At 33.1% G+C, this 12114-nt stretch overlaps 1 protein-coding gene across 2 annotated transcripts; it reads left to right on the forward strand.

The window, feature by feature from the left end:
• Window positions 1-5772: 5772 nt before the first annotated feature.
• On the forward strand, window positions 5773-11097 carry LOC107642090 (mitogen-activated protein kinase 9). 2 transcript variants are annotated; one of them, XM_088488661.1, is made up of 12 exons: window positions 5806-6034; window positions 6072-6157; window positions 6894-7302; window positions 7370-7497; window positions 7656-7715; window positions 8257-8406; window positions 8602-8757; window positions 8867-9004; window positions 9089-9165; window positions 9630-9731; window positions 9968-10109; window positions 10648-10859. In XM_088488661.1, the coding sequence occupies exons 1-12, from the start codon at window positions 5845-5847 to the stop codon at window positions 10714-10716; spliced, it is 1707 nt and encodes a 568-aa protein (XP_088344787.1). In that variant the 5' UTR covers window positions 5806-5844; the 3' UTR covers window positions 10717-10859. The 2 variants fall into 2 exon arrangements, with proteins under 2 accessions (XP_016200894.2, XP_088344787.1); XM_016345408.3 differs by having other exon boundaries at window positions 5773-6157; window positions 10648-11097.
• The last annotated feature ends 1017 nt before the right edge of the window (window positions 11098-12114 follow it).

Here is a 12114-nt window from a genome sequence, read left to right on the forward strand (position 1 = left end):
GTTAATCTGTTTTTGTAAATTTGTATTTAAATTAAAAAAATAATAAATCTATTTTGATGTGTTTATTTTAATTTTTTTAAATTAATGTAATAAAAAGGCTGAATGAAGGACTAATTTAAAGGATACTTAATTGAATGGATTTTTTATTTTAATAAATAAAATAAATGTAATATTTACCAAAATAAATAATTTTATGAGTATTTACCGATTTAAATTTTCTTGCCATATCTCGTTTACAGTGTAAAAGAGATACGGCACGTCAGCGTGACACGTGTATATCTCGTTTATACTGTAAACGTGTATATCTCGCACCACCGCCCTTTATTGTCGCCATTCTGGAGCATGAGGCAGTGGAGGGTGACGAGGAGTCGGACGAAGATTACGTGACAGATAGTGCGGACAGTGAGTCATCCGATGGTGGCGATGAGGATGAGTTTGTACACCTGCCGGGGCTGTGGCGCGCCATATGCTGCCTCCACCTCACTCGATTCCGGCGCTATCGGCAGTGCCAAGTCACTATCACAGTCTAGATCTGGATGCCATACATGAGAGAACCCTGGTTTCTGACATCTATGAAGTAGATTACAACCTAGATGGCGGTGTAGAGTTTCGGGTCGGCCACAAGTTCAGTAGCCGAGAGGCGGTGCTTCAAGGTGTGAAGAACTACAGTATTCGCAGGAGTGTTGAGTACCGGGTGATCGAGTCTGACCGGTTAAAGTACCATGTGTAGTGCCGTCAAGCCGGCAATGGGTGTCAATGGAGCCTCCGTGTGGCCCTTCGTCAGAATCTCGGATACTGGTAAGTTCAAATTTAATTGTGAATTTGAGTACTTTTGTATGATATGTTATGTAGGTTAGAGATATAGTGTAAGCATAAATGTTTTGTTGTGATTAGGGAGGTTCGGAGGTTTGGTGGACCGCACAGCTGTCTAACACCCACCATGTCTCAAGACCGTCGGCAGTTAGATAGCAGTCTCCTCTGCATTGCCTGATGTGCTGCCACGGGAGGCTTGGCGTCGAGCAGCTGCTCCACCAACGCCCACGTCTTCGTATGGTACCACCTACCAAAGTCACGGAGGCACCCCCGACGGGGTTATCGTGTGTGCGTAGTCCTAGGTGGTACGCCACGCCCTGCAGGGTGATAGTGATGTCCCCATGGGAGATGAAACGTGTGCGTCTTTGGACGCCATCGCTCCACCAGTGCCGAAATAAGGGAATTGTCAAAAGTAAAATCCCTGAGGGGCACCGTGTCACCGAATCCGGCCTCAGCTAGATACGGGACGATGGCGTCCGGTGGAGGTAAAGTATGACTCACTTGCCGGGGCAGTAGGAGGCGAAGCCTCTGAAGAATGGAAAAAAAAATTAGCCTTAAGAATATAATATTTCAACTTTCTAACCTACACATGTCTCTACATTAAATATTCGATAATAGGCAAATCCTAAGTACAGCGTTATAAATACTAACAACATAGCATAAGAATAAGAGAGTTCCAAACTAATAATTATGTCATTCCAACCTAGCACAAGCTAATAGAATTCTAAATTCCTCCTATAGACCTAACTCCTAATTCATATAACTACGTTCCAGTTCTTCATGACTACCCTAATAATGGCCACATTCTTAAATTAAACAAACATAACAAAACTAACATCGAAGTCGGCCGTCCCGGCGTAATGTGTCGTCTCGTTTAGCCTATTGATGTCTCTGTCATTCCCTGCCTGGCGCGCCATCACCGATTCAGTCGAAAGTATGGTCAAAAAGGGTTAAAAGATGAGAGAAAGAGGTTGACAAAGTCAAACTGGGACCCGGAACTAAGCTGTAAACGATTTCTATATATAGGTACGGCATGCCATATTTCGTTTACAGTGTAAACGAGATGACATTCCGGATATCTCGTTTACATACACGTGTCACGCTGACGTGTCATATCTCGTTTAACAAAAAAATTTAAATCGATAAATACTTATAAAATTATTTATTTTGATAAAAATTATTTATTTTATTTATTAAAATAAAAAAGCCTAATTAAATTGATCTAGTAAATAAAACAGTCTATCACAAATCTTGCATCTACAAAGAGACCCACTATAATAGAGTATAGAGGAATACACGCCTTTTCCAAAAAGGATATCAAATGGAGAAATCCATGAACCTAATAAAACCCACCAAATAAAAAGAAATTGCAAAATACAAATTTTAGTAGGGTGGGCCGGTCCGTCGATTTTTTTTAAGGAAAGAGTATAAGAATACAATTCCACTAGATAAATAATTAGGAGCACGGTTAATTGTAGTCAACTAATGATTTTTTTCTGAAGTTTTTTTTGGGAGGGAACGTAGATTTATACTATCACGAGAAATATACAAATTTAATAGAAAAAATATCTAAAATAAAAAAAAATTTAAAATCACTTTAAAAATTTTAAAGTCATTTTAAAAATTCTAAAATTGATTGCAAAAATTCTAAAATTATTTTAAAAATTAATTATAAAAATTTTTAATAAAAAAACATCTAAAACCTAACAAAAAAAAGAAATATCTAAAATTATTTTAAAAATTCTAACAAGCAAAATATCCAAAAGAATTCGAAAATAAGCAAGAAACATATGAGACTATTAAAAAATTATCCAAAATCCAAAAAGAAAAAACATCCAAAAAAAAATAGACATTCAAAACTTAGTAGAAATAAACATGCAAAACTAATAAAAAGAATCCTCCAAAACCAAAAAAAAGAAGAAGGACACAAAAGCACGGCATTTGAATGTGGCGGGACACGACGTCCTTCTTCTTCACTAGCCGTTCTGTTGCGAGTCGTAGTGGTGTGCGGCAAAAGCAATGGCGTGCGACGACCCTCGGCGGCGGGATGCGCGCGCATGCTTTCATGGAGAGAGGGCGCTGCGTCCGTGCGTGCGGTGGCAGGACTGCGTGCGTGCAGCGGTGGGATGAGAGGGAAGTTGCGTCCGTGGTTGCGGCATGGGTGCAGCGGTAGATATGATTTGTTTTGACACTTTTGATCTCACGGTTTTGTTCTGAAAACGAGAGATGATAATAAAACCTCCTACATTCATCCATTAAAATACGTCCACAAGAGTGGGTGCGACAGTGGGAGGGGTGTTGCACCCGCATGCGATAGTGAAAATTGTTTTATTGAGGAATGTTAGGGGGCCAGCAACTTTTGTGATTTGTAGCCATCAAATAGCCGTCAATGATGATTTTAATGGTGTGAGATTGGTGTGAGATTTCATACAATGGCTCACTTTTTTTGCTGGTTATATGCTGACCAAAATTTAACAAAGTTGCTGGCCCCTTAGACTTTTTCTTGTTTATTTTGATACTCTTGATCTTACTGTTTTGTTCTTAAAACGAGGAATGATAGTAAAACCTCCCACACTCATTCATTAAAATACCTCTATAAAAGTGAATTCTTCACAACTTTTTAAGATATATTTTGTACTTAGAGGAATGTTAGGGGCCAGCAATTTTGGTGTTTTGTAACTATCAATTGGCCATCAATAGTGTTTTTAATGGTGTGAGATTACATCTAATGGTGGGAGATCACTCACTTTTGTTTTGATGGTTAAGTACTTGCCAGAAAACACAAAAGTTGCTGGCCCCTAGACTTTTCCTTGTACTTATTTGGGTGCCATTAAATGGATAAAAAAAGATATTTTTTTATTTTTTATTATATTTGATAAATTTCTAATATTAAAAGTAAAAATACTAAAAAAATAAAAATTTTTTTTTGAGAAATTACAACTTATATTTTAAAAAAAAAAAATTTTTTTCTTAAAAAAATATTTTTCACATAATAAATAAATAAAAAAATATTTTTATCTTATTTTATCTAAACATATTTGATAAATAAATTTTTTTTTATATAAAATATTCAAACATAAAATTATTTTTATTTTTATAAATTTTTTTTTTAAAAAATATTATTAAAAAAAAATCTTCTTTAAAAATAAAACCCAACAAACCCTTCTTCCCCTCTTTAAACTGAAATAGGAGTCTACACTAATCTGTTTAAGCTGGTTTGTTTTGGTGGGCCGTTTGCCTTTTTTTGGACGAGATATCCTTTTTCACACTCCTACTCTATATTGCTACATCTTTGTTTATTGAAATAATCAGCTTGTTATAACTTATAGTCTAATAACCTATTATGCACGGACAATATGGGATACAATACGATACGGGACACATAGACACATAAATTTTAAAATTTTATAATATATAAGGACACGTATATATATAAATATATAATATTTTTTAGATAAATCATAATAATATTTTGATATTTTATTAATATTAAAATATAAATTAATTTTTTTAATTATTTTTAATGTTTTATTTTAATTATATCAAGTATTTAAAATATTTTTTATTTTAAAAAAATAATAATATATACTATATCTAAATTTATTTTAAAAATATATATTAAGAATAAAACTGAACACACTGACACATGATGTTATTTAGGTGTGTCTAAATTTGTCCAAATTTTTTTTTTATTTTTTATTAAAACACAGTTGAATACAATAAACACGTGTGTCAGACGAGTGTCGATGAGTGTCATGTCTAAAATGTATCCGACACATAGACACGATAACTCAACAAAATATCCGTATTTTATAGCTTATGATTATGTTTTAGCGATTTTTTATTTTATTGACTTGATTTACATTGTATATTGAGTTGATAATATTGATTGGCTAAACAACATGCAAAACAAGAATAATAACACCGTATATGATATTTCTTTACATAAACAATAATAATGCTAAAATATTAATTTGATCATAAAAAATTTTGTCGAAAATTAAAATTATTCCTACCGCTGTTTTTATTTTTAATGATATACCTAATGTTACAATAAATTTCTAAAACGGTCAAGAAATATTAATTTTTAGAAAACGTTATTCCTGAAACAGTTAATTCTAAAATAAAACTCTCTTTTTTCTCACTTAATGGCCAAAATCCTCTTTTATTTTTTTATTATATTTTTAAATATTTTTAAAATTATTTGTCATTTATATTTTTTTGTTTAACTTTTTTTTAAAAGTAAAGGTGAAAATAAACCGAACTAACTCAAGTTTTAGTTTTATCGAGTCTGATCCATATTGTAAATAGATGACTCAAGCCTATTTGTTATTTCTGATTTTTTTTAAAGGTTGAAATCCGATCTGTTTAAATAACGACAAACCCACAAACCTATTTAAAAATCATATCGTGAATTATAACTCAAAACAATAAATTTAAAATTTTAAATTGACATTAAATACATTCAAAAATTTATAATTCATTTATATATCAATCATTAGTCACATATCATAACTGTACTTATAATTTATAATTTAAAAAAAAATATTCTTAACCAATCTTAATCATATATTTTTTTAGTTTTCTTTTATATCTAATACAAGTGAATAGTTAAAAGTCTAAATTAAGAATAATTTATTTAAAAACAAAACTATTTTAACGAGCTTGTTCAATGAGTTTTGTAAATTTTTTTGAAGTTATGATCTGACCTATTTAATTAATAGACTTTATAAAAAACCCATGCATAAAAAGATCTTGTCAAAATGAGTATGGTAAAAAATATTTTTATAAAAATTATTTTAAAGTTAATTTTTATAATTTTATTAATTAAATACATAAAAATTTACAAATTTTCATTATTATATTATTAAAATATTTTTTTTAAATACAAGCTGAATCCGTAAATAATAATAATAATAAGAGGGAAAATTTAGGTATAAAAGAGAGAGAGGAAATGGTAGAGAGAGAGAAAGGAGAAGCATTGGAGTGGAGGAGATTGAAAGGCGAAGAAAGAGGGGGAAGCATTGTTATATGGACGGTGGAAGCACACTCGTGGATGACGTTCGTCAATTCTTCCATCGTTTCACTTCTCCATCTCCTGATATTAACTCTCACCACCACAACATTGATCCTGATCACAACCACCACGACGAAAACGACAACAATGATCATAAAAACAACAAATTCTACCCATGCAATTCCATTGCCAACGTTAACAACGGTGATAACAATCTCGTCCATGTAAACCAATCAACAAGACTTTGAAATCTCTTTCTTGAAAGTTCTCACAGTCCCTACTCGCTCACACCTCAAAACGCCTCCTTCAATGGATCGTAACAAAAAGGTTCTTTTCCTTTGTTTATTTATTATTTCTTTTTTGGTGCTTATTTTCTGTTCGTCAAAATACCTGATTGCTTGTTTTGTGGTTTTACTTAATGGGTTATGCTCAAGTTTCAACCTTTTTTATTTGGGTGTTTTGTTTTGTTTTGTTTTTTTTAATTGTTTACCTTTCGTGTGATCAAATGGGTTATATACCATGTATATGTGTGCTTTGTTTGTTTGATCATGGCGTAGGCTATGCCTGACGTCACATAATATACCCTTTTTGTGTGTGAACATGCAAAAGGATAGGGAAATACTAGATGTGAAATTGGATTATGCAAAGTGTTGCATGCTACGTTTTCTTTAATCTTAGGGGAATCATAGATTGCATTTATCTGCATGGTTTCGATGTAACCCCTATTCACTTATATTATAGCTGTGTTTTGATTTTGTGTTTAGAAGTTTCATGCAATTTTTTATGTTGGCTATTCTTCATAGAATAGTGACTACGATATGAAGAGTTGCCAACTTTGATGGCATTGTCCGTGTATATGAATTTGCAAGATTGTGTCCTTTTGGACAGTCCCTTATCTTTCTTTGTAATGTTTTCTGATGCTTTCCAAATCTCTGTGTTTTACAATTGTTACCATAGATTTTGCAGCAATTCTAAGGACAAAAGCTCCAATTATATGGTAGTATTGTGATAATTTCTACATGTTTTATATATTTTTGCATAATGGTTTCTGGTTGTCAAACAGGGTGCACCGGAGGATAAGTTTTTTACCGAGTACGGAGAGGCAAGCCGATATGAGATTCAAGAAGTTGTTGGAAAAGGAAGTTATGGTATTGTGGGTGCTGCCATTGACACTCATACTGGGGAAAAAGTTGCAATCAAGAAAATTAATGATGTTTTTGAGCATGTATCGGATGCCACACGAATCCTAAGAGAAATAAAGCTACTTCGGTTGCTTCGACATCCTGATATAGTAGAAATTAGGCATATAATGCTTCCTCCTTCTCGGAGAGAGTTCAAGGATGTCTATGTTGTATTTGAGTTGATGGAGTCTGATCTTCATCAAGTCATTAAAGCAAATGATGACCTTTCGCCTGAACACTACCAGTTTTTCTTATACCAACTTCTTCGGGGTCTAAAATACATACATTCAGGTATTCTTATAACTAAGTTCTTGGTTTTTGAGATTTTATTAAAACTAAATGATACTTTTTCTTACAGCTAATGTCTTTCATCGCGACTTAAAGCCGAAAAATATTCTTGCTAATGCTGATTGTAAACTTAAGATATGCGATTTTGGGCTTGCTCGCGTATCATTCAATGAAGCCCCGTCAGCTATTTTCTGGACTGTAAGTATTTTGATCCACAGATCATGGCAATGTGTTGCACTTGTTAATTATGTCCTTCCTTTTAAGATTTTCAGTAGTAAGATGCAATTCATTATTTCTATTCTAGAGATCATCACTCTAGACCTCTTGCTGACTCACTTTACCTACTTCTTACTAAGGACTATGTTGCAACTCGATGGTATCGTGCACCTGAACTATGCGGTTCTTTTTTCTCAAAAGTAAGCCTTTTTGACTCTGTCTGGACCCTACATACTAAGACTTATGTAGTTTGCATCAATGCATCATACACCTGTGCTGTTATTCCTCCAAATCCATTTTTCTTAATTTGTGCGATATAATCTAGTTTCCTATTGTCCTATCTTCAAATATGACCATCAGCATGATCTTGCGTAATTCTTTACATGGAAATGCTTCTTCATTTTAGAGATGATGCAGTATTTCCACCACAAACATCCTTGCTATTTATTATTGATAAATTGATTGGGGAAGGAGGGATTTCAAACTTGGGGATAATAACATAACCTTCAAAACAACTAAACCTAGATACAATAGGAGTGAATAAAAAAAAAAAAAAACATAAGAATTGGTAGTTGCACCTAATTATGTTTTATAAAGGGGTTGTGATTTATATTATTGTTGAACCTCTCTTTGCATTCTGTATCTTTATTAGCAAATACCTACAGGTTTTGAAAGATATAAGAAATTGAATTTGCTTAACTTTTAAGTATGTGCGTAAGTTTAAATCCTTGTCTTTTGCAGTATACCCCCGCTATTGATATTTGGAGCATTGGATGCATATTTGCAGAAATGCTCACTGGGAGGCCATTGTTTCCTGGGAAAAATGTGGTGCATCAATTGGATCTCATGACCGATTTGCTTGGTACTCCTCCTGCCGAATCCATTTCCAGGGTTGGTTTTTCTGAATCTAGTTTGAAGTTTTTGAATACCAATGGGTCAAGCCTGTGACATGTTCTAATGACGGACAATTAATTCTAAAATGTTATTTGTCCTTTTTTCTTGACATTCTTACTGTCTAATGTTTCTAAGATTCATCTTCGAATGATCTTTCCCTCTCAGAAATAATTTTTAAACTTGATTTCACAGATTCGAAATGAGAAGGCTAGAAGGTATCTTAGTAGCATGCGGAAAAAGCAACCAGTTCCCTTCACCAAAAAATTTCCAAATGCAGATGTGCTGGCTCTTCGTTTGCTGGAACGGCTACTTGCATTTGATCCTAAAGATCGTCCAACAGCTGAAGAGGTTGCTAGTTACACTAGATACTTACTGAAATGAAATTTTGTTGAGCATTTTCAAAATATTTGTGAGGATAAAACTTGCCAGTTTCCTCATGTATTTGATGTGATTGCAGGCATTAGCTGATCCTTACTTCAATGGTTTGGCAAGTGTAGATCGCGAACCATCCACTCAGCCCATTTCAAAGCTTGAGTTTGAGTTTGAGAGAAGGAAATTGACCAAAGATGATGTCAGAGAGTTGATTTATCGAGAGGTATTGTCATACATTTCAACAAATCTTGGTGGAATTTATTCTTCTGTGTGCTCTACTAATTAATTATGCATTTGAACCAATCAGATTCTAGAGTATCATCCACAGATGCTCCAAGAATATCTTCGTGGTGGAGAGCAAACAAGTGGTTTCATGTATCCAAGGTAAAGCAGTGTTTCTGAGAAGTCTTGTCTGTTTCATTCTCCTATGCCATTGGCCTCTAGATAATAATTTCCCTGCTTAAATATTTACTAATTTCGAAGTTCTTTTTTTTGGCTTCGGAACTTGTTACACTCTTCATGCTTGAATATATTTTTCTGATTTAGAATGTTTCCAAACTTCGTCGGATATTATTTGCTGCAAAATTTTATGTTTATAAGTGCATGTCTTAGAAGAACTTTTATGTTCTCCCAATAATTATCAATTGTACAACAATTTGGATTGAAAAAAAAAAAAGGTCAAATGGGGAAAGGGAAAATCCTACCCGTAAAGTGCATGTAAGTCAATCCCAAGGGATGAGCACTCTTATAAAGGCTTTTGTGGAGTTAGGGCTACCCAATTCTAATATTCGTTCTTAAAAAGTGTTCTATGATTGTGATTTAATCAAGTTTGTTATCTTGCTGTACAGTGGAGTTGATCGGTTTAAGCGACAATTTGCGCATCTTGAGGAACTTCAAGGCAAAGGTGAACGAAACACCCCGTTGCAGAGACAGAATGTCTCCTTGCCTAGGTAAAGTTTGTCAGATATCATGTCAATTGATAGTTCCGAGATTCTGATTAGTGGTACTCTCTGGATCAATAGCTAAAACCTTTTGAAGTCTGAATTTGTTCCATTGCTGGAGTTGCAGACTTGCACCATGAACAGACAGAACAACCTTTTAATCTTATTCTTTAATCAAGCTTTTTTGTTTTACACATTTTCATAAGGAATCATGCATTAATTATTTCAACCTCACTTTTTTATAGAGAGCGAGTTGCTGCTTCCAACGATGAAACTGACAAGGATGGTGAACAACAGAGTCCTTCAGATACGCCAGGTTCACGGAGCTTATTGAAGAGTGCTAGCATTACTTCCAAGTCTTATGTCAAAGCAAATAGAGATCCAGAGGTAGTTAACTCTCTTTCCACGCTTTGTTGTATATTTTTTAGTCCTTGTTTAGGATAAAATGGAAAATGGCTCTTGCCAAGATTTCGTAATCATGATTTGTGTTCTACCAAGTGAAATTGTAGTATGATATTCAGATTTTCCTCATTCATACTACACATCTTGGTAATCAGAATTTGTATATATGAACATTGAATCTTTAAGAAATGAGCTTTTTATATGTTCCCTTCCCTCATTTGAAATTTTGGCCTGATTGGTGTATTTGCATTTAACCATACTCAAATGGTATGAATGTATGTATTCAAAATTAGATGCAAAAGTATATGGAACCAACCAACTTTAAATTAGCCAACATTAACCGACTTCAGGGTTTAGGTTTATATAATTTAGGATTTACGGTCTACGATTTAAGATAAACAATAATTTTAAAAAAGTTGGGTGATGCTGGCCGAAAAAAGTTGGTTCCCTAGCATTACTCAAACTAGAACTTTTTGCATTTATTTCTCTCCTTGTTAAGTTGGCGTTATTCCATTTTCCGCAGGAGCCAATTATGGAAGCCAATGATGAGGTGGCTGAGATGACGGAGAAAATTGCTGTCCTCCATGCTTAGTTCAAGCCTTGAATCATGATTTTGATCTAACCCTCAGGCCTCATGCATTCAGAGGCCTTAATTCAATGCTATTCCCCCTTCTTCTCAAAGACAGTTTTTCGTTTTGACCGACAATGGCTTGGAAAGGTTGCACAGAAATTCTACACTCTTTTTGGTACAAGAATCTTTAATATAGGATTCCGTTGTCATGATTCATGAACTACCATTTTTGTATTACTACTTATTAAGTCTTGTAAACAGAATGTATAGTATAGTAGTACTCAATTCTTTATTGTGAAACAGATGTTAGGGATGGTCCTAGTTCATTAGTTTCTTCTCAATGCAAAACATTAGCAGAAAAAGCTTACTTCTGCATGTATTTGAAGAGAAATTCTCCTATTACATAATTTCCATGGTGCGCAAGATTGCTAGGCTTGCTCAAACTGTGAGCACTATGTACATTTTGGAATGCCTAATTCCAAGTGTAATGCCTCAAGCAAATTAAGGCAAGATTTCTGTTATTTAGGTATAAAAGCAAATAATGTCAGAATAATAAATGGCACACATGCTAAAGAAAAATAGGGATAATTGGTAGTTTGGTACTTGTTGAGCGTGCCAAAACATGTTTTTAAACGAAAAACTTCAATTTGAGATATTTAAATGGTAGATTTAATTAAAGGGTGCTTTAAGGCTTAAGGATAACAGTTAAAAGAATAAAAGTAGAGGATTTTGATTATTTTAATACATTCAATGCATAAAGGACTTAAAAAGAATAAGAATTATTTTTAATTTATATTTTTTATTAAAATTTTATGTTTTCAATATTCTGAAAACATAGATACAATGCACTAGCTTTATTTATAAATGTAAATGGCATACTAAGTCTTTGATCATCGAGTAACATTCCCTTTACAATAATTTTTTATGAATCTTTATCCTAATCATGTTTTTTTAACCTCAATTTTATATGCATAGATAACACATCTTTTTATAAATTATTACCGATCCTTTTGTATTAAACAATGTTATTTGAATTTATCTATCTATTTATTTACTTATATATTATACGAAAATGGTAATGTCTTTTTATTTTGATAATGTCATTTTTTTTTACAAATTTATATATAAGATAATGTAAAAAAATTATGTGAAGAGTGATATTATAACATCATTTAATTTGATAAATTAAAGACTAATTTATTATAAATTTAAGTTTTGTTTAAAAATTTAATTTTATCAATAAATTGTTAGATGTATAAGATGAAATTCGAATTTCTAACACTTATTTAAATGAATAAATCAACTAAGGGATCGACCAATCCATGGAGTCACTTGTGCTTTTCGCGCATCAACCCAAATGAATAAGCCATTAGCCCATTACCAAATAGGAATATACTCTTACTGTCCTACAACCCACCT

The sequence above is a fragment of the Arachis ipaensis genome, chromosome B5 (assembly GCF_059453495.1).
Source record: "Arachis ipaensis isolate K30076 ecotype BB chromosome B5, ASM5945349v1, whole genome shotgun sequence".
NCBI lineage: Eukaryota > Viridiplantae > Streptophyta > Magnoliopsida > Fabales > Fabaceae > Arachis > Arachis ipaensis.

Coding starts and splice junctions, on each gene's coding strand:
- LOC107642090 (XM_088488661.1), top strand. CDS start 5,845: ATGGACGGTGGAAGCACACTCGTGGATGACGTTCGTCAATTCTTCCAT. Junction 6,035..6,071: donor CATTGCCAACGTTAACAACG/GTGATAACAATC, acceptor CCAATCAACAAG/ACTTTGAAATCTCTTTCTTG. Junction 7,303..7,369: donor TCTAAAATACATACATTCAG/GTATTCTTATAA, acceptor TTTTTCTTACAG/CTAATGTCTTTCATCGCGAC.